General features: G+C 35.4%; 2 protein-coding genes across 3 annotated transcripts; one reads left to right on the forward strand and one right to left on the reverse strand.

The window, feature by feature from the left end:
* LOC109348304 (probable UDP-N-acetylglucosamine--peptide N-acetylglucosaminyltransferase SPINDLY) lies at positions 414–16,604 on the reverse strand. The gene is given in 19 exon segments (XM_019588687.1): positions 414–830; positions 833–1,203; positions 1,566–1,693; positions 2,646–2,863; positions 2,972–3,107; positions 3,219–3,313; positions 3,880–4,074; positions 4,570–4,768; positions 5,605–5,669; positions 5,879–5,973; positions 6,489–6,570; positions 6,649–6,717; positions 6,803–6,922; positions 7,057–7,185; positions 8,055–8,130; positions 8,251–8,426; positions 8,546–8,707; positions 10,136–10,557; positions 16,495–16,604. Coding segments are annotated over 18 exon segments (2,763 nt in total). The 5' UTR covers positions 10,529–10,557; positions 16,495–16,604; the 3' UTR covers positions 414–776.
* Positions 18,278–20,672, forward strand: LOC109348307 (vacuolar protein sorting-associated protein 55 homolog). Of its 2 annotated transcripts, none has more exons than XM_019588691.1 (5): positions 18,278–18,406; positions 19,523–19,574; positions 19,658–19,697; positions 19,774–19,858; positions 20,293–20,672. In XM_019588691.1, the coding sequence occupies exons 2-5, from the start codon at positions 19,542–19,544 to the stop codon at positions 20,474–20,476; spliced, it is 342 nt and encodes a 113-aa protein (XP_019444236.1). In that variant the 5' UTR covers positions 18,278–18,406; positions 19,523–19,541; the 3' UTR covers positions 20,477–20,672. The 2 variants fall into 2 exon arrangements, with proteins under 2 accessions (XP_019444236.1, XP_019444237.1); XM_019588692.1 differs by lacking the exon at positions 18,278–18,406 and adding an exon at positions 18,775–19,428.

A 23,268-nucleotide genomic window follows, 5' to 3' on the forward strand; every position in this document is an offset into this window, starting at 1 on the left:
GTTTGAGTCGTAAAGATTGCTCTTGGGAAAATAAAATACCGCAGGGAAACTTACTTAATGGATGACACATTATTTGTGAGTAGATGTATATAGCTGTGGTATTATAGACATAGTTCCAAGGCAACATGCACACTGCGTAAAAATTAAAACTGATTGAACAGTTCTTCGTATTTTACTTATGAACCAAAAATGTATAACGAGTTGAAAAATGAGTGCAGCATGTTGATATACCCACTTGTCTTATTGAAGGTGGATCAAGTAATTTTCCAATGTCATTTTAATATTAAAAAGTAGAGCCAAGCTACATGATTTGGACTCAACTATGAAAATGTTCAAGAGATAAAACTTGCAATATAGCATTACAAATTTCAATAAAGATAAAAATTGATGGAGAGTGCTGAAAAGGATCAAAATCCAAAAAAAGTTACCCCTCATCAATGGTTTCATATATTTAAAGAGAAGTCTTACATGTAGATATCAAGGCCTTACTCAAGTTCATGGCTAAACTCCATAATAATCCCACCAAAATGCCATGTTAAGAAAGAACAAGAACCTTGCTCAAGAAACTATTTTACAAAATTTACACTCACAACTACTAACTATACTTCTTTCCTCAAAAGTATTGTCATTTTGTTTGTGCAAGTTAGCTTCTTTTGATGCTGTGATTGCTGCCAGCCTCTTCCAGCAGCTACTATATCATGCAACCTAATGCCGCGTCTATCGAAATAAAGTGCATCACCCTGGAATCGCATTACTAAAGGATTCTCGGGTGAAGCTCAAGTTGAATTTCCTTGTTTAGTAATGTGATTCAATGACCCACCATTTTCTTCATACTTGTGTGGCTGTGTATATTAAGCTTAGATGACTGCATTGCATTAAATCCATTGGTTTTGACAGATCCAGGATTGTCATCCCTTGAGTTTGTTGTGTCGGAATTGCTAATAGATGGGTCAGCAGCAACTGGTTGTTCCAACAACTCCATGCGTTTCAAAGACGGAGCATCCCCTTTGCAATACCTGCACCACATATTTCGGTATGTTGACTCCAGACCTAGGATGAAATTTGCACCATCGCAGACGGGGGACTTGGACATGAGATCTCGGAGACTCATTCTCAACTTTTGCAGTGCTGAAATGTCAGATGCCAACTGTAGAGCCAATTTAACATATTCATCTTCGTTTCTGGCAACCAAACGCTCGAGTCCTGTATTGTAATAAGTAAAACATTCATCAGTTTTGCTGGTTGAACCAAAGATGCAGAAGAATATGATGAAGTCAGAAATAAACCCATCAACCAATGCAGAAGCAAACACATAATATTTCTCATTGAAGAAAAGAGCACTATATGGCCCAATATTATTACAAAACAACTATATAAATTTCTTTTTAACAACTTTGGGAAAAACAAAAGTTTGAGCTTGTTTAAAACTGCTAAACTTGCTGTGGAACATGAAAGATTCAATGACATTATCAAGGTAGCATATGAAGCAGCTATTCATTTATCGGGAAAAAATGCAGAAGACTGAGTAAATTGACAATAAACAAACATTCTGAAGGGTTCCTTACCAACATTGCTAAGGAGACTAACACCAACATTGTGTGCATGCACAGAACCAGCCATAGTGACACATGGAACTCCCATGTATAAAGATTCACATGTTGTGGTTGTTCCGGCATATGGAAATGTGTCCAAACTACATGAAAGAGGCATATTAGTTCAAAAGAGTATAGGACAAGCCACAGGACCAAACACAATTTTCATAGCTTTGGCATCCATTTTTCTAGAAATACAAATAATCAATAAAGATTTAATGAATGATAAAACTTTGATGAGTTGATCATGATTCATGAAGTAAGATTAGCACCGCTGCATGTAGACAAAATATAATCAGAAAGTCAGAAGCATAAGCCAAAAAAATTGCAAGTAGTTTTCAAGTATCTGTTTAACACTTGAACAAAACAAAAGAAAGATCTGACTCTAACATATTAAACAGCTCATATTAGTGCAAATAAAATAGGCTTAAAGAACAATCAAGTAACCAACAAATAACCTTGTAATCTGCCATTTGTAGAAAGTCCACTTATGCTTTTGCTAGATGCTAATCAAGGCACAGACACTCAACGTAATTATGAACATAAAATGATAAAGAAAGGAAAATGCTGAATTCCTGAATTTTCCAAAATACATTTCTAATGTATAATAATTGAAGTGCCCAAGGTGTGCAGTAATTAGCATGAGAAAAAAACATCATCAAATTTAAAAATAAATTTCCGAGTTGTAGGCTGCAAACAAGTTTTATACAGAGAAAGTTCATATTTAAATGATTCCACAATCCACATGTCTAATTAAATAATCGGGAGTCCAAGAAATGCATCTACCTTCTATTGCAGCCATACCTAACTCAGACAAATTATAGATAAACAGATTGAAGTCATTATAAGCAACGAGAATTAGAAGGAGCAGAGAAGATGGATAAAAGAAAAGTGAGATTAAAAAGGTTTAACTACTAAAAACATCAGTAAAATAGAAGGTGCTACTCATAAAAACAAGAATTATAGTCAACACAACCATAATATGTATTAATAAGAAACTATGAGCTTCAACAGGACCATAAAAAACTTTAGGAATACAAAAAGAGATATAACCTGATGTCCATCAGAGAATATGCTTGCATATGATCATGGTTAAGAAGAATAAGGGGCAGAAGATCAACTCGTAAGGGTTCCATGCCTAACTGCTCTAATGTTGAAAGGAATCTCTGTTTCACACTATCACAGCAAAATGGTTTACATTTTACCACGAGACGAGAATTTGGAACTGCAGATAGTATCCTCGCCCAAACCTGCAATACTTTAGGTGTAATCTGATGAAATAAAAGAGCACACATGTCAGGAATATAACTCACCTTTCACAATTTCTTATTGGTAAGCAAAAACAGATATATACATAACACATTTAACACAACCAATACCTTTGCAAGATTGTTAAAACTACCAAAGGTGATGAAGCCATTAGAAAGAGCAGGAGTTGGACAAACAGGACCAGCCTCTGGGGAAGGAGTGTAACAAAGGAAGCACTCCGGCAATCTAACTAACTCCTCAACATGTCTGTAATTTAGTAAAAGCACTGTAAGAAAATAAACTACAATAAGAGTTATAGAGAACCGCTCTAGTACAGATCAATGACAAGAAAGTACAAAAGTTTTTCGAGAGATCTACTTCTGTTTTGTTTTGGGAGGGTCTGCCAATGAATCAGTGATTCTATAATCAATTGCAGGCAATCCTGTTGTATTGGGATAACCAATCCAAGTCACCTGAATGTCAAGCAAAGCAAGTCTCAATATAGCACAAATCAAATTAAATACATGAATCATCTAATGAAAGCAGCATGGTGCATGTTTTTATGCATTGATTGCTAAAAATTTAACACTGCATATATACATTGAGATCACTATATGCAACAGTGAAACAAAAGAAATGATGAAAGGCGTATACCTTGAAGTTCAAAATTGATTCACTACATGTGTATAAAAAGAAAACATTATATAGAAGGGCACCTTGTTTCTAGATTCTGGCATTATAGCTCATTGATAAGTTAAAATTTATCACACGTAAGGAAAAGTAAATAGTTGGATGGTAACAATCTACAATTAACTAAGGACTGTTCCTAATGAACCAGCTCTTCAACACACAAAGAAATTAGAAATAACATGCTAACAATCACGCTGCAGCATCCAAAATTTCAGCTTCACAAAACTCCAAATAGAGGTTGGAAGATAACCAGAGATAAAAGAATTTACTAACAAAGGTAAGAAGGATTAAAAGCTGAAAAACAAAGGGATCAAATCTACATATAGACATGTTGAAGACTTAAAGACACCTGAACTGGTGCAGGTCGACATGCCATCATTCCCAACTTATTGTTCGCAGTATGACCAGTAAGTTCTACCAAAATATCAATTTGATCTTCTCTAACCATGTCAGCAACCTTCTTTTCATCAGCCCCATAAATATCTTTCCAGATCCCACCCCTACTTAAGACTTTCTCTCTAAATCTAATGGTTTTTGCATCTGCCTGCAATATCAAATGAAAATCAATCACAAATTATATGGAAAAAAGAGTACAAAAAGAGCTATCCAACAATTTAAAAAGCTAAGTGGAAAAAATCCTTGAAAACTGTTGGATTTGTTTCCAAAAAGGTAACGATAGTTGCCATATTGTATACCATAGACCTAAAATCGTCCAAATGGATTGAGAATGTTTCTCCTCCTAATACTCTCAGGTCACATAGCCACACAAAAAATGTCAGTTCCCATGAAGGAAAAAACTCTTCCATCTTCCAATATTTATTGGACGTTTCTACTGCTAAAGAAAATGAAATACAACATACACCTTTGAGAGTATGTTGTGTTTCATTTTCTTTAATAGTAGAAATGTCCAACAGGAGTAAATATGTTTTAGTCAACGGTCTAGAGCAATGATCACATGCGGCAGAAGCTTTGAGAATTGACCAAATGCAATAATATAATTACATATTGCAATTTACCCATATGAATTAAAAACTGATACCTTGACAACTGCTGAGTAAACAATCACTTTATACTTGGTGTAGTCATGATAGACAAGGGGAGCTTCTATGAAATATGATACTGAATGAGTGAAATAATCGGGAGATATGTATCCGACTACAAGAGGTCGTTCAGGGTCTTTTGTGTTGTCCCAAGAAGTGTACTGTGAATATAATCTCATAAATCGCCTACCCCAGTCCCTGCAAGGAAACACTTTTTTTTAATCTCCAGGCTACATATCAATTATCTTATTTTTGCACATAAAAATAGCAGCTACACATGAACTGCATAATACCATGAATGACAATTTGGCAGTTGAAACTATCATTCATCAAAACCAAGCAAAGCATAGATCCCAAAAGAAACATTACTTAAAGAGTCAACATAATGTATATTTTTAAGTGATAAAGCAGGGCTAAGTTTGACATTAAATAAAACATTTCCATCCAAAACTGCAATTGTACTACTCTCAACATCATACTGGCAGTATCCTTTGGTGTAAATACTAAATAGACATTTGAGAGTGTAGGGATATAGTTCAGAACACAATGACTAGTGCAAGAGATCTCAAAAAGATCCAAAAATTGTATTCAAGATTAGAGAGTGAGAGATTATTTTCTATATTTTTATTGAAAAATATAGTATTTTGTGCTTAGAAGTTGGCAGCCGGCAAATATTTCATCTTACTAATGCATGCCATACTATTGATCCCTATATTTAAATCAAAAACTCATTTGTTTATGCCTTTAAAACTTAATCATAGTCTGACTTTTTATTCTTGCTTTCATTCATAATAAGCAGCTAACCATAAAAACATGTGACTCATGAGCATTTTTTTTCTTTTCAATTATCATAACATCCTATGGACCGAAGCTACTAAAATGGGATAAGTACCCTTTTATCTCCACCAGCATAATGCAGAAAGTATAAATCTTTCAGGTAGTATATGTAAGTACTATTCTTTTCATCACATGAAGAAATCATGTCATAGAACATTTATAAATAATCAGTAAAGTTGGAAGGCGGCAACTGCAACCTGTGAGCCTCAAACAGTTTGTCATCATTTCCTTCATCTATGTAATTCATTGCAAGCAAGCGGTTCTGTGCATTAAGATGAACTAAAATTAGATATCAGGTATTGACGAAAAAACTCCAAAAATCAAAAGACAGATAATCTTGCAAAGAACAAAGCCCATTCATCATCCTTTCTACCACACAACTAATGTGGTGGCAAAAACAAATGTTCAGATTTCAGGTGCATATCTAAAGATTTTACAGAACTAATCAAAGATGAAACATTCGCACAACACCTGGCTAGCATTCCGAGAATCAGGATCAATCTTAAGACATTGCTCATAAGCATTAATTGCTTGAGTGATTTCGCCAACATCCCTATAAAGAACCCCTGCATAACAATAATAAAAAGATAACAAAAGGTGTTTAGAGTTTCACTGCATTGCGCCCCTTGCAATAAAGCATAATTTTTAAATAAATACAGGGGAAAAGGAAGAAACAAATCAAAAAAACTTTTTTGGGGAAGAGATAACTAGCTATTAGGTTACCCCCTTGGAATATATACATCTGTACAACTATTCAACTACCGCACAAAAAAGAGCTACTTGACAAGACTGTAGAAATGTTTACTTATATTTGAGCATTGATCACCTTTGCTGAGTGACAATGTTGGAAAGTCTAGAATGTTACACAGTCACTAAACGTTTCCAGGTTACATTAGTGAGAATTATGATGGTCAAACAAATTCTTTGCGACCATGAAGTTTGGAGAAGTCCAAATCGAAAAACCATTAACACATTACTCATATAATCCACATATGATGCAGACTAAGACAATCACTTCAAAGCATAATAATAAAACCACAATGACTGAATAAATAAATAATTAGAGAAAGGATAAAGAGACCTAGGTTATTGTATGCTTCTGCATATGTTGGATTTGCAGTGATAGCTTTCTCAATCATAATTGCAGCAGCATCTATTTTACCCTGAAGAAGGAAAAGAAGTTAATCAATCACTGAAGATTTTTTATAACCACAAAATTCAGGAATCATGAAATTCCTAACCTGGACAGTGTATACAACACCAAGGTTATTTAATGACTGTGAGAAGTTAGGTTTGACTGACAAAGCAAGCTGCATAACAAAAACAAGAGGTTGTGATAACAATTGCATACATCCAGCAAGAGTGAAAACAAATTAACCTGATCATCACTGTGACCTGATAACATTCTACAGCTTTATCAAGGTTGTCACGATCTTTATATATAACACCTAGATTGTTGCAAGCTTCTGCACAGTGTGGATTGAAGTGAAATGCAAGTTCATAGAATACAATGGCCTGCATTGTAAAATGAATTGCCACAAATGTAATTAGTACAGAATAATATGTGCATGTGTAATATATCTTAATATAGATATAATACATGCAGATGTGTGTGTAGAAATATAGGCACGAATGTGCCAGAGACGTACCATATCAAACTTGAGCATCTCACCGTAAGCAACCCCAAGATTATACATGGCATCAGCATAATGCCAGTTATAACACAGAGCTTTCTTATAAAAAGCTACACCTTGGTTGATGTCCCCCTCCAATTTAGCCTATACGCCAAAATAGCTGTCTCAATCAGTAAGATAGAAATCATCTTAAATTCCCAAAGTATCTTATTAGTCATTACACATGGAAGGGGATGACATAGATAAACATTTAGGGATTCCCAAAGCCCAATGCATGAGACTGCCACCATTATGAGCTTTAGGAGGGTCAGCCCTGTATAGCCTTACCCCGTAAGTAAATAGGTTGTTTCCATGACTAAAATCCATGATCAAGTCACAATGCAGCAACTTACTGTGATGCCAAGGCGTACCCTCTAATTGGCAAGGAAGATTAAACATAAATTGCTTCTCAATTCATAGAATTTTACTAAAATTACTTCTCAATTCACAAGGAAGTGAAGGAACAAGGAGAGTATTTTGTATTTCCTCAAAGCAACTTTAAAATTAAGTTGGAATAAGTTAAGAGTGCCAGTTTTAACAATAAATTATAAAAGAGCGGTCCAGTGCATGAGACTCTTGCCTACTGGGGTATGGGGAAGGAAGATGTACACAGTCTTGCCCGCACAAGTAGAGAGGTTGTTTCTAGAATTTCAACTCATGACCTCTTGGTCACTATGCAACAATCTTACCGTTAAGCAAAGGCTCACCCTCTTTTAAGAAAAATCATATTACTTTAAATTCATTTTTAAAAAGGATGACATGCTACATGGTCACATGGATAACTTCCACATGGTTCAGTGTTGCATTAATATATCAAGGAAAAACTATCCCTTGAGAAATTTTACAATAAAATGGTGATAATTAAAGTATTTCACCTTTAAATTGAAAGAGAAACAAAAAAAAAGTGAAAATAGAATTAACGTTTCAGAAAAACATTAGGCGGTATGTTGAATTTCGGATGTGTCAACTGTCACCTTTGTCCCCAAATCTGTCAAAGCTATAGCCATATTGTTCTTTGCAATCTCAAAGTTAGGTGAAACAGCTAAACACCTGCCAGAAAACATCAATTGGTCATGAGAACCAACAGTACAAGTCATTAAACAATAAATATCAAGTACATGCACAGCTTGGCTCAGAAAAAGAAGTCCAAGCTCTCAATATGTAGATTACCTCTCATAACAAGTAATAGCTGATCCTAAATCACCACGATTTTTAAAAATCACACCCATATTGCAATATGCTTCAGCATACATGGGCCTCTCTGTTGCAGCCTTTTCATAGAAAGTAAGGGCCATGTCATATTGCATCATTTCAGAATAGACCACACCAAGGTTATAGTATGCTGGCTGCAAGCACATAGAAGAAAATTCAAATATATATCATGCAAACACAACGCTAAATAAATTTCAACAGGGTTTCATAATAAAAGCAAAGTGTTTGTAATGAGACTATGAGAGAGAATTACAGCATAATGTGGATCTATTTTGATGGCTTCAAAATATTTTTGAATTCCCTCCTGAGAGTTTCCTGCAAGCTTTATGTTTGTACCAATATCCGTGAAAACAATGGCAAGGAGTTCAGAAGCTGCTTTGTAGGAAGGATCCACTTGTAAAGCCTTCTGATATGACTGTTCCAAGCAAATCAAATGATTAACAGCAATGAATTCAAGACAAAATTTTAACTACCTTCTTTAAACTCTAGAAAGGTAAAGATAAGAAGCAATGATAAATAAAATAGCAGTTGAACTTTTGTATGGGCAAGAACAGAATGTAACACCAAAGATATGTAGATGAAGCTAATAACTCATAATAATAACCAATAACTAGATCATAAATAGCTCAGAAAATAAACCAATTGGAGCCCTATACCTAATCTCTAAGGTATAATAATGTAATGTTTAGCCTCATAACTTGTCAAGTCCATAATTGGAACAGCTAGAGCTGAGTAATTAAGGGATGTTCTCATCTCTTATGAATCAAAGCTATTTAAGTAAAATTTGCTTGCAATCTTAATATCTGCATTGTGAATTTCTCAAACAAAAACTGCATGGACTAAATGTATACTCCTAAAAAATAAAATAAAAACAGTTAGCATATCTCATACTTAGTGGCTAATTATTCTGCATCTACATGTTTAAGGGGAATCATCCCTCTGTACATGTAACTCTTGGTGAATATGATGAACTTAAATTCACTGTCAGTAAACTTAGGCATGAACATTTTGAACTTATAAGCAATCAAGAAATATGATGAATATGATACATTCACTAGGCTGTGTACAATCTTTCCATTTTGAAGCCAAGTGGGCAGGAGTCAAGAATACAATGCACTGGAAGTATTTTAATGATCCCTTGCGTGAATATTTATAGGAAAATGCTAATATGCTCCCTAAGGGTAGTGGTTAAAAATTGAAAAATAGAAAACTTGCAATGAAAAGTAGTGCATTCAATGTTTTGAAAATTGAATTGAAAAAATAGTATGCTTGGATTTCTTAGCCAGGCATTGGTTAGCATGTGCATTTACCTTTGTAAAGTGAAATTTGAGCACAAAGTCAAAACAAGTTTCAGACGAATAATTTTGGTCATGGTAGCAAAAACTCTGATAAAATAAAAGGTTCAGCAAACACTACTATTTCTTATCTTCCTACCAACTTATTATACTTACATTGAATAAAACTAAAACTTTGCAAACATAGCTACAAAGCACAAATGCAACACACTATCGGGCCCTGGCCAACAACAAAAAACATAGAGGTTTATTATGTGGCACACTGAATTTCCTATAAGTGACTCCGCAGATGATGTTAGATTAGTGGAATATGAGCTTTCATATAAGACTAGGGAAAGGATGTCCAAAGTGTTGAGGTTTTAGTGAAACGTTGAGTGAACCTAAGCAGTTAAGTGCAATTAGGGAAATTTTCATTAATCTTTAGGAAGAGCAAGTTTCCTAGAAATTTTATTAAGAGCATAAAATATATAACATCATGGAAGTAAGAAAAACAAAAAAAAAACCCATACAATTTTCACCATCAAGATAATTAACTGTTGTAGACATACCTCGGCTGCCTCCAACAAGCGCCCCTCTTCTTTGAACAGGATGCCACAATGCGTGAGGGCACAAGCATTTTGAGGATCCAACCTAATAGCCTCAGAAAAACTGTCAAAAGCAAGTTTTCCCATGCTCTGCATCTGCAGGCATATCCCTTTTCCAATGATGGCCTCAACATTTCCACTATCATTCTCTAGGACACGCTCATACAGAGCAAGTGCATCGACAAACTTGTTCCTTGAACGCAAGATATTGGCAAAAGAAAGACTGTCTGTCTTACCCCCTTCATCAACAACATCCCCAGCAGAGCCAGTAGCACTAGTAGTAGTCTCCGAAACTTGCAGAAAACCATTAACTCCTGCTAATTCCCTTTCACTCCCATTATTTTCCAGCCCTGCCATTATATGGACAAAGCTAGCAGCTCACTTTCCTGATCAGGAAACAAACAGTATCAGACTCATAATTTTCAGTTCTTATCAAATTTAATTCACAACCTATATGTTTAAGCTTTTTTTATACAGAATACATACATATATATATATATATATATTAATGGAATTTGCATGTTTAGTTGGTTTGACTCTTACTAAATAGCAAAAAAATGGTGAAATCAGATTTTATGAGAAGCAGTATTTTTTAGCTTCTAAAAGAATCTCCTGCAAAGGAGGACAGAGAATGTAAAAAAGCATTTTCCACCATTTTAGCCGAACTTGTGACTGCGTTTGGGATAGCTACTATAACTAAATTATTTGACAAACACACCAGATAATGCAAATAATCTCCATGTTTCCCAAACATACACAGAATAGCTTTTGATTAACTTATACAACTCCAAAATCACTTTCTCTGTTAATATTTAAAAAAATCAATTCTTTATTTAAATTACAAAATGGGGATTCAATAAGATGATCCCAGTATAAGGGAAAACGAAGTATCAAGTAATATAGTGAGAGTTTGATAGGTTAAGTAGACAAAGACCTATTGTAAAAAATGTATATAAAAGGGGGAAAAGAGGGGTGTGGCTAAGGGATAGCAGTGTTACAGCTATGCCCTTAGGTAGTTAGAAGGTTAGTTGGGAAGTTTGCCTATAAAGCAGACTGAATTTGGGAGGGAAAGGCAGTTAGGAACTGAGTAAACTAATTGAGGAATCAGTTGGGGCAAGATTCGTGGGAATCTTGCATTTCTTGTAATCATCTTCTTCTTTTCATATCAATTCTAATAAAACGAGTTAGAACCCTGGCAGAATCACTGATTCTGGGTGGGGGCATTTCTTTTCTACACAAATTTCTATTACATTTCTTCCAATTTCTTTCTAATAAGATACCAGTGTTATCACTGGTATCAGAGCACCATTCTGGTGCCTGAGGGAAGTGAGGAACACCACGACGAGGAGGATTGCGCATGGTATCTACCAGAAGGATGGCTAAAGAGAACGATAGTTGGATGCAAGATCGTGAAGAGATGAAACAAGAACGAGAGGAAACCAGACTGAGATTTGAACTCAATGAAGCAAGAACGAGTAAATTGGAGAATCTGCTGGAAGCAATTGCCACCAAGCTAGGGATTTCTAGGGAAAATGAGTCAGTGGGGTTGGGGAGCGAGAATGAGGAAGAAACAGAGACACACAGAACACGCTCTGGACGTGACAAATGGCGCAAAATGGAGATCCCTGTTTTCGTAGGGGATGATGCGTATGGCTGGGTGCAACGTTTGGAGAGGTATTTTCGTCTACGAGGTGTAACTGATGAAGAGAGGATGAAGGCCACCATGGTGGCCCTTGAGGGTAAGGCTCTCAGTTGGTTCCAGTGGTGGGAACGTTGTAACCCCTCACCGTCATGGGATGGCTTCAAGATGGCAGTAGTAAGGCGTTTTCAACCTTCAATGGCCCAAAACCCCTTTGAATTGTTGTTGGCCTTGAAACAGGAAGGCAGTGTGGAAGCATTTGTGGAAGAATTCGAGAAGTATGCAGGGGCCTTACAAGAAGTGAACAAAGATTATGTCAAGGGGATATTTCTGAATAGGTTAAAAGAGGAAATTAGGCTCGAGGTGAAGTTGTACGAATTGGGCACCTTACCTGAGATTATTCAGAAAGCGATTCTAATTGAGCAGAAGAATATGGTCATTGGAAGAAGGGTCAATTATAACCCTAACAAATCTGGAGGCCCTTACAAGGGAAGTTCCTTCAACAGAGTGGTATCAGTGGAAAACTCTGGGGTGGATTCTTTTAGGAGGGAAGGCTCTGGAGGGGGTAGTTTTACTGGTAGCAGTAAGCCTCCCCAAGAGCTGGAAAGAAGTAAAGCTAAGGGTGATTACAGGAGGTTAACAAGTGTGGAGATGAGAGAAAAAAGAGAAAAAAGAGAAAAATGACTCTGTTTTAGGTGTGATGAACCCTATACTAGGGATCACACCTGTAAAAACAGGCAACTGAGAATGCTGATTCTTGCTGAAGATGAGGAAGGAGAAGAGGAGTTAGAATGTGGGGAGGAACAGGAGGTGGCAAAACTCTTACAATTATCCCTCTACTCAATGAAGGGGCTCACTTCTACCAAGTCCTGGAAGCTTAGGGGTGAAGTACAAGGGAAAACAGTGGTGGTTTTGATAGATTGTGGGGCTTCTCATAACTTCATTGCTAAGGAGCTAGTAGAAAGGCTTAAACTCAGGGTGGCAGAGACTAAAGCCTATGTGGTGGAAGTAGGGGATGGTCATCAGATCAAGTGTCAAGGCAAGTGTGCTCAACTCAATCTGAATCTTCAAGGCTTGAGGGTGGTTCAGGATTTCTACTTATTTGGGTTAAAGGGGGTGGATTTGGTCTTGGGTATAGGTTGACTAGCAGGGTTGGGAGAAATCAAAGCAGACTTTGGTAAGATGATCTTGAACATTGAGGGTGAGGATTCTGTAATTACCTTGGTAGGTGATCCTGCCTTGACCAAGAGTGAACTATCAGTGGGTGCTCTTATGCAAGTCCTGAAGCAGGAAGGAGAGGGGTTGTTCATTCAATGTGGTTCAAGAGAATCAGACCAGAGTAAGGAGGTGGTACCAGAAGAAGTGCAGAGGTTGCTACAACAACACCAAGCAGTGTTCCAAGATCCTCAGGGCCTACCCCCCTCCAGGAACCATGACCATGCCATAGATCTGAAGGAAGGAGCCCTTATTCCCAACCTTAGGCCTTACAGATGCCCTTATTATCAGAAAGCAGAGGTAGAAAGATTGGTTGATGAAATGCTCGGAGCCGGGGTCATTAGGCCAAGCATAAGCCCTTACTCCAGCCCTATTATCCTAGTAAAGAAAAAGGATGGGGGGTGGAGGTTTTGTGTGGATTATAGGGCACTTAATAAGGTTACAACCCCAAACAAATTCCATATCCCCTTGGTAGAGGAGTTGCTAGATGAGATTGGGGGGGCTCAGGTATTCTCCAAGCTAGATTTAAAATCAGGGTACCATCAAATCAGAATGAGAGAGGAAGATGTGGCTAAAACTGCTTTTAGAACTCATGAGGGGCACTATGAGTTTCTAGTCATGCCTTTTGGCTTGACCAATGCCCCCTCTACCTTCCAAGCCCTCATGAATGACATACTTAAGCCCTACTTGAGGAGGTTTACCCTAGTCTTCTTTGATGATATTTTAGTCTACAGTTCTGACCTAGCCACCCATGTACAGCACCTACACATTATATTGTCTCTATTGGCTCAACATTCCCTTAAAGCCAACCAGAAGAAATGTAGCTTTGGTCAGTTAAGGATTGAGTACTTAGGGCACATAATCTCAGGTGAAGGGGTGGCTGCTGACTTAAGCAAGGTGGAGGATATGCAGAGTTGGCCTCAACCCTCTAATATCAAGGGATTGAGAGGATTTTTGGGCTTAACAGGGTATTACAGAAGGTTTGTCAAGGACTATGGGAAGATTGCAAAACCCCTTACTGATCTCCTCAAGAAGGATGCTTTTAGCTAGACAATTGAGGCTACTCAAGCCTTTGAGAAATTGAAGGGGGCCATGGTAGAGTTACCCTTGCTGGCCATACCTGACTTTAATAAAGAGTTTGTGGTGGAGACAGATGCATCTAGTTCTGGTCTGGGGGCAGTATTGATGCAGGAGGGTAGGCCTCTGGCCTTTTGGAGCAGGGGATTATCTTGCAGAGCCCAGCAAAAGTCTGTCTATGAAAGAGAGCTTATGGCTCTGGTTCAAGCCACTCAGAAATGGAGACATTACTTAATGGGGAGACACTTCACCATAAAAACAGATCAGAAAAGTCTTAAGTTTTTAACTGAGCAGAAATTATTCACAGAAGAACAATTTAAGTGGGCTGTCAAGATGGTAGGGCTGGATTTTGATATTCAATATAAACCAGAGACTGAAAATTCAGCTGCTGATGCTCTATCTAGGAAGGCCATGTATTCTGCTATTTCTATACTGTCCAGTGAAGAGACTAACTCGTGGGGGGAAGGTTTACAAGAAGATCCAAAATTGAAGGGACTTTGTCAAGAATTGATGATCAACCCTGGGGCACATCCTCACTATGAGTGGAAGAAGGGGATACTTTATTACAAGGGCAGGGTTGTTCTGCCCAAGGGGTCTCCTAGAATCCCTGTTATCATGGCTGAATGCCATGAGACTCCAATGGGAGGGCATTCTGGTCACTTCAGGACATATAAAAAGGTAGCTAGCTTCTTGTATTGGGAAGGGATGAAGGCTGATGTCAAGGCTTATGTGGAAGGGTGTGAGGTATGCCAGAGACACAAATATTCTACTCTGGCTCCAGCAGGGTTATTACAGCCTATTCCCTTGCCTCAACATGTCTGGACTGAGGTATCTATGGACTTCATTGGAGGTTTGCCTCGGGTAAAGGGTAAGGACACAATACTGGTAGTGGTGGACAGGTTAACTAAGTATATGCATGCCTTTGCTCTGGGTCACCCCTACACTGCCAAGGATGTGGCCTCTGTTTTCATAGAAGGGGTGGTTAAACTTCATGGTTTCCCTTCTTCTATCATTTCTGATAGAGATCCTCTGTTCTTAAGTCATTTCTGGAAGGAGTTGCTAAGGGTGTCAGGAACCTTATTGAAGTTTAGTACCTCATACCATCCTCAATCAGATGGACAAACAGAGGTAACTAATAGGTGCATAGAAACTTATTTGAGATGCTTTGTGAGTCCAAGACCCAAACAGTGGTTGGGTTGGTTGCATTGGGCAGAATTCTGGTTTAATACCAACTACAGTAGCTCTGCTAAGATGACTCCTTTCAGAGCCCTCTATGGTAGAGAAGCTCCAACACTACTAAAGGCAGGGGCTATTCCTACCAAGGTAGAAGAAGTGAATAACTTGTGCCACCAGAGGGATGATGTGCTAGAGGAGGTTAAGCATAACCTACTTAAGGCTCAAAACCTTATGAAACAACAAGCAGACAAACACAGAAGAAAAGTGGAATTTGCTGTGCAGGATTGGGTTTACCTCAAGTTGCAGCCTTATAAACTAAAATCCTTGGCTAGAAGGACCTGTGCTAAGCTAGCCCCTAAGTACTATGGACCCTATGAGGTAATAGACAAGGTAGGAACAGTGGCCTACAAACTAGCCTTACCACCTCATGCCAAAATCCATCCTGTGTTTCATGTATCCCTCCTAAAAAGGGCACTCAAGCCCCATCAAGTGCCTCAACCATTGCCACCTATGCTGAATGAGGAATTGGAATTAGTAGTCATTCCAGAAACCATCACCAACAGCAGAGAAGACAACCAAGGCAACGTAGAGGTGTTAGTAAAATGGAAGGATCTCCCTGATCATGACTCTACTTGGGAAGCAGCAGAGGTCATCCAAGAGAGGTTTCCAGATTTCCAACTTGAGGACAAGTTGGTTCTTTTAGGGGGGTATTGATAGGTTAAGTAGACAAAGACCTATTGTAAAAAATGTATATAAAAGGGGGAAAAGAGGGGTGTGGCTAAGGGATAGCAGTGTTACAGCTATGCCCTTAGGTAGTTAGAAGGTTAGTTGGGAAGTTTGCCTATAAAGCAGACTGAATTTGGGAGGGAAAGGCAGTTAGGAACTGAGTAAACTAATTGAGGAATCAGTTGGGGCAAGATTCGTGGGAATCTTGCATTTCTTGTAATCATCTTCTTCTTTTCATATCAATTCTAATAAAACGAGTTAGAACCCTGGCAGAATCACTGATTCTGGGTGGGGGCATTTCTTTTCTACACAAATTTCTATTACATTTCTTCCGATTAAGATACCAGTGCTATCAGAGTTGAATTCATGAATACAAAAATTCATAGCAGTAGAAGGCATTATCAAAAACCCTATAAAAAATTGGGGATAAAAGAAGAATATTGAAAAGGAAAAAGGAAATGGGAATTAGGGAATAGAGGAAGTTACTTACATTCACTCAGAGAGTGTGAGATTGAAATTGCAGAAATGAATTATTGTAAAGGGTTTTGTTTCTTCAATGTCACAGTGTCAGAGTCAAAGTGCTTGTTCTGTTTGAATGCTTTCATTTCAACTTATACCACATTTCGGAAAATTACCATTTCATTAATTATTAGCTCCACAATTATTTGATTAATTATTAGCTCCCTCTAATAAAAATTTCAATTTAATAATGGTAATCACAAAGTTAAAAATTATTAATTAATTCCATATCAACCTATGATTATTATTTTTATAACTAAGAATAAGTAATTAATTACTTTTTAAAATATGTTATTGCTCCTTCCAATAAGTGTTGTTTTAAAAATCAAACATTTATTCCAATAAGTATCGCTTTAAAACTCATTGCATCAACAAATCTTCTTATAAATTTATTGTATTATATCTTTGAGATGATCATAACCATTAGATCCAATACTAACAAATACTTACAATTTCCATTAGATCACCCACTATATTATATTATTTAAACTTACTCAGTTATGATTTATCATTTATACTTTATCACAATATTATTCACAATTGATATTTAATTGTTATTGATTTCTTAAAATAAAAGTAATTCAAATGAATAGGATAATATAATGTATATCTTTACATTGATAGTACATACTCTTAAATAGAAAGCACATAACTTGTGAATTCCAAAGACATAATGTGAGTTTGGTTTAAGAAATCATTTCCTTGTTTCTTATTTTAAATGTATTAAATTTATATTAACTTGTCATTGTATATCTTATGTTAAATGTATTAAATTTATTAGATTTATATTAATTATTATTCTAATGTATACTTACATGCGATGAAAAAAATATTTGAGTTCAGATGAAGTTTATATGTCTAATGCTAATGATAATGAAGCATTCAACATATTAACTCCTGAATTTTTAAATTCACTTTCAACATCAGGACTTCCAAATCATAAGATCAAGCTGAAAGTAGGCACCCCGATTATGCTATTAAGGAATTTAGATCAGTCTGAAGGGTTATGTAATGGTACAAGATTGATGGTTATGAAGATGGCTAATCATGTACTTGAGGCAAAGATAATATCTGGAAAAAACATTGGAAATATCACTTACATTGGAAATATCACTTATTAGAAGACAATTCCCTATAATTGTGTCATACACTATGACAATCAACAAATCGCAAGACCAATCACTAGAGAATGTGTGATTATATTTACCTAAACCAGTATTCAGTCATGGTCAGTTGTATGTAATTGTTTCAAGAGTACAAAGCAAAAAGGATTGAATATATTGATACATGACAAGGATAGTAAATGATTGAAGACAACGACAGATGTTGTTTATAAAGAAGTTTTCCAAAATCTTTAACATGTATTCTATAACTTATTTTATATTATGTTTGAAATATTTATTTCTAACTAATTTTTTTAAATAACATATTCAATATCATATGACTGTACAACAATTTTACATTAACAATCAAATCTATACATAGCAAGGTGATTGAGTTAATCTAGTCACATTTTCCTATTAAAAATAAATTATATAATTTTCCATTTAACTTTTCCTAACTTGTTTACTTTTTTAACATTATAGGTTCAATACCATTTAATTGCTCCACCATCTTTATATTTGCACTAGATTACTACAAAACATGTTTTATTAGGTATTCCTCAATCATATTTCATTTAACAAGTTATATAATCAATATTTAATTAAATTTATACAATACATATTATTAACTGTGCGAATACACTGGTCTTACTAGTTTGTTTGAAATTCGTAGTTCCTAAGTTCCACACTTGTGCCAAAAACGCTTATATCTGCATTTTTTCTGCTTTTGCTGACTTTGTAGAAATTCATTATTCCCAACCATGGCGATGACAGTTCACGGTAGGTAATTCTCAATTTTCACTTAATACTCAAATTAGGTTACAATTAATTTCACCCCCATCATCAATTTCCCTTTTAATTAGGTCAACCAACAATTATGTTAGGGTTATCAATCGTATTTTTCTGTATATGTAGCAAGTTATTCGGTTTCCTCAAATTTCTTCTAACTTTTCTTTTCGGGGTTGATGAAATTTTATTTGTACTACCAAGAGTATCTCTCAACTCTCTGGGTAAAGAACTAATCTTTTTTCGGGTGCGCCTCCCAATAAGTGTCGCTTCCCGGAATCAAACTCTTAACCTTTTGATCATCTTTGAGAGAGGGCCTTACACAGCTAAACCATAGTCTTGTTGGTAGGAGGTTTATGAAATTGATCGGGGTAATAGAATTCCACAAAAAAAAGTTACTAGCTTTAGTTATTCCTTGCTGTAATGAAATTGGAATTTTTTTGTCATGAGGCACTTGGGTTTGTTGCTGGGGTGGAGCTAGAATATTTTCATTGATGAGGCTAAAGAAGAACAATACTTTATTTAGTGATCAAGTTAAAAAGTTATTTTTTCTTCAAAACATTTAATTTTGAGAATCTGGTTGAGCTACATTATATGCATAACACATCATTTGCTATGTTGGGTGGAGGTTGAGATTAATACGTAAGAACATAAAAACACAGTCTGCAGTGTATCACATGTTACCTGTTTAAAATGTTGTGACTGCTTGAGAAAAAGGGTATATAGAATTAAATTATTTTATTAATGTAAATGCAAGATCTTAGATTTTGCTTGACTATAGTTTTTAAAGTTAAATTTAGCTTCGGGACACATTTTTTTTATTATCATTTCATTTTTCACTTTTGGATGTTATACTGCTTATGTTCAAATTCATGATGCCCTTCTTCTACTATGGATATTTTGTTTGCTTAACTTCTGCTCCTTTTATTTCCAATACATATTAAATCATGTTACTGATTATGTCCTCTATCTCTTGTAACAAATCGGTGTTCCGGGGCTCTTCCCGTCTTTACAGTGTAAGTTGAAAACTAAACTCTTTGAGCTTTGTATTATGATTATCTTGCAAAATAATGCAAATTAACGTTAACCTTTTTCTTTCTGGACATGCAGCCTTGCTGGGTTGGCTTTTATGTTTTCATCTAGCATTTTGCTACAGATTCTGGTATGATTCATATGTGATCTGTTGAACTTACATTTACTTTTTGTTTAAGCATATTCTGTTTGCTTTCAATTTTTTTGTGATAGGCCTGTGCAGTATACAACAATTGGTGGCCTATGTTATCAGGTCAGTCAAAGTCTCATAAGCCGGAAGTCTTGTTTATTAGTTCGAAATTTTAATTGTCAGAACATTGCACCTGCAGCTCTCATGTATGTTATTGTGCCCATGCCGTGCTTATTCTTTGGAGGCGGATCTACTCAATTTCTGATGAGCCGTGATGGTGGTGGGTAAGTATCTTTGTGCCCTTGAGATATGTCAGATAAATTCTATGCTTTTAGATACGTTTTAGATTTTTCTGTTGATTTCACTGGCCTTTTGCTGTGTGTGTTACATTTTTTGTATGACCTTTTCAATTCAATGGGTACAGGGGCAAAAAATGTAGGATAATTTGTTTTTAATAATGTATATAATGCCTGATATCTTTCCTAATTGTTTCACCTATGGTTGTCTTTGGCTTCCCTTAGTCCAATTCCTAGAGGAAGAGGGAGGCCAAGGAAAAACATAGGCGAAGCGATTTGGAAAGATTTAGAGATCAATGTTTTATCAATAAACATGATTTATGATAGAGCATTGTGACGACGTTGTTTGATCCATGTTGATGACTCCACCTAATGGGATTGAGGCTTGATTATTGTATATAATGTCTGATATTATGTTGCAGTTGGATAGATGCTGCAAAGTTTTTAACTGGAGCATCGTCCGTGGGGAGCATAGCGATTCCTATAATCCTTAAGCATGCTCATATGATTGAGACAGGAGCGATGCTCATTGAGCTTGTATCTTTCTTCATATTTATATGTACTGTTTTATGTTTCCACCAAGCGAGCCTTGATGATGATTGGTAATAACAAATTCCACAAAGTCCTGATATATTGCCAATTATCTGGATTAGTTAACCATAACAAGGGAAGCCAAATAGTGAAACTTATGACAACCATGGGAAAAGAAATGTATAATTGAACATCTGTAAAGCTGCCCATTGTATATCTTATATGCATTTATCTGCCTGTTATTGCATTTTGGTAAATTGGCATTCTTGTTATAGTAAGATACTAAGATATTTATAATATGGTCTCGTGCTGTCAAGTGTGAGCACATGTATGGAGACTAGAGCCGGAAATGAACCGAACTGAGTCAAACTAGAGTTTAGTTTGGTTCAGCTTGATAAAGATTTGCTCAGCTCGAAACATGGCTCAAGTTCGATGTGTTATTTTTTTAGCTCGAGTTCGACTCGATTAAAGTTCGCGAATTGTTCGGTTCAGTTCGAATTTGTTCATTTAGACAACTCAAATAACTAATTCATTTTTAAATTATAAAAAGTTATATATATAAATATAACCTTATTTATATATAATAACAATAAATATATAAAAAATAATGTATGAGTCATGATATAATAATAAATTAATAAAAAATTAGTGTATATATATATATATATATATTAAGTCAGTTCATGAATCTAACGAGTTGAACTGTATCTATCTCAAGTTCGATTCGTTTATATAACGAACTTAATTTCTAGCTCAAGTTTGGCTCTTTTTATACATGAATCAAGTTTATCGATTTAAATAACAAGTTGAGTTCCGAATGAATACCGAGTTAGTTCGATTCACCTAAAAGACTAAAGTCTTGCATGAAGTTGCTCAAAGATTGGATTTTCCATAAGGAGAATGAAAGTGCTTAATTTAATCATGGATACCTTGAATCCTAAAAAAATGATTTCAACGCGTTTATTTAATAGTGACAATATATTTTACTTCCCCTAAGTTCTATCTAATAAGTCCAATTTCAACAATCAATTGTTCATGTGCCCCTCAGTTCAGAAATCAAGTTTAATATTATATTAACTCTACATTTTCATTTCTCTATTGTTTCCAAGAATCAACTAAACCGTGTTGTATTTGTCCATCTCATCATTTCATTCGCTAGACCAACAAAGAAGTTAGCAAGAGAGTTTCTTCCTTTGGAAAAAAAGACACTATGGGTTCATGGTTATTGGTGTCTTCACTTTAGGTGAGTAAATTGGGAGAGAAAACCATATAATAAGCTAATTAAGCTACATATTTATAATTTAATTTTTTTTCTCCAGTAATTCATCTACCAACAAGATATTGGTTTAGTAGTGTAAGGCTTCATTGAATCCCCAAGGTCGAGAGTTTGATTCCTGGGAGCAACATTTGTTAGGAGGAACAGTCATACCTTTAGAAGTACAAAAAGAAATCATATAAAGCAAGATATAATTATTTTTTTGAAGGAGTTGTTACTTTCTTAGACCTTATTCAAGGTGCACCATGAGTCTATCTTGTTCGTGGAAATATCAAATCAAAGATAAATACAAAACATAGAAATTGGCTGAGGATGCTCCTAATAGCAACCAGGGTCTCCATCAATGTGTGAACAGAATTAAGTCTTCTAGTCAACACGACCGAGACAGTGTTATAAAGACTACGTAGCAGTTACTCATAACTTTTCTAAAAAGTGCTTTCAATTATAGAATCCGTATATGCATGCCATGTAGTAGTGGTTAAATAATCAATTATGAACCTTAAAATATTCTTAATATTTGTAAGAACCTTAAATTTCAATGTGCTGTGATTGATAATATTATTGTATTTGATTTATATTATATATTAGTGCTTATGATATATCTTCCTGTAAATTGTCACACAAATCTTCTTATTCATAAAAATATGACATATATCTCTTGTAAATAAATTATTAATAAAGAAAAGTATTACTTTAGGACATTTATTATTTTTCTTATGGTGTGGAGGATTTATAGCAGAATTTGTAAAAGAATATATCATTTTTTTCATTATATGTTATGAGATATTTGGGCTAAAGAAGTTGGTATGCCATATATTAATCTAGTAGTGCTTTGATGTATATATATACATATATATATATGTATGTATATATATATATATGTGTGTGTGAAGGACAGCACGTAGATGAAGAGTTTCATTGCACATTCTTACAAGTTAGCTAGATAATTATTATAGAATGGTTACTATTATACTATATAACGCATAAATTAAACTGATGGTTGAGCAACATACATAATAAACAAAGGACACATATATAAGGCTTCTGCAAAGTTGATGAACTTGGCTGGTACCAATTGCACCACTTTGCAGTGTAGCAGAAAGTTATATAGATTACATATTTTCTGCCTGAATTTCTTGGGTAGAAACTTCTTAGATCTTTTACTTTAAACATATAGTTCAACCTCAAGGTTAAAACATGTTTACTATGTAATTGGATTACCTATTTATATCATTGGTTCACTCATTATCGTATGTATGAAAAATATTTTGCTAGCAATAACATAACTCACTTCCACCACCTTTCCACTCACTTACATCATTTCACTATTCACATGTTCATGCTACTTAAAGGCATTGTTATAAAATTTGGAGTATCATCTGATTGAACACTATTTAAGCTATTTGGTTATATCTAGGAATGATTATATTTTTAACTTTGTTAAGCTTTCTTTACAACAAATTCTTCAATTTGTTAGAGTTAAATTTTGACTTTGAATTAATAGATAAAGGGACAATGAATTTTTTAATTATTGAGATTGAGTTTCTAAACCTTTCATATCTTAACATTGACTTGTAATTATGTATGGTCT

Source organism: Lupinus angustifolius, chromosome LG05 (assembly GCF_001865875.1).
Source record: "Lupinus angustifolius cultivar Tanjil chromosome LG05, LupAngTanjil_v1.0, whole genome shotgun sequence".
NCBI lineage: Eukaryota > Viridiplantae > Streptophyta > Magnoliopsida > Fabales > Fabaceae > Lupinus > Lupinus angustifolius.

Bases quoted from the DNA above. Each gene is read 5' to 3' on its own strand.
- LOC109348307 (XM_019588691.1), top strand. From the start codon at position 19,542: ATGTTTTCATCTAGCATTTTGCTACAGATTCTG. The intron at 19,575-19,657 runs GTATGATTCATA...TTTTTGTGATAG, and splicing joins GCATTTTGCTACAGATTCTG to GCCTGTGCAGTATACAACAA. The intron at 19,859-20,292 runs GTAAGTATCTTT...ATTATGTTGCAG, and splicing joins ATGAGCCGTGATGGTGGTGG to TTGGATAGATGCTGCAAAGT.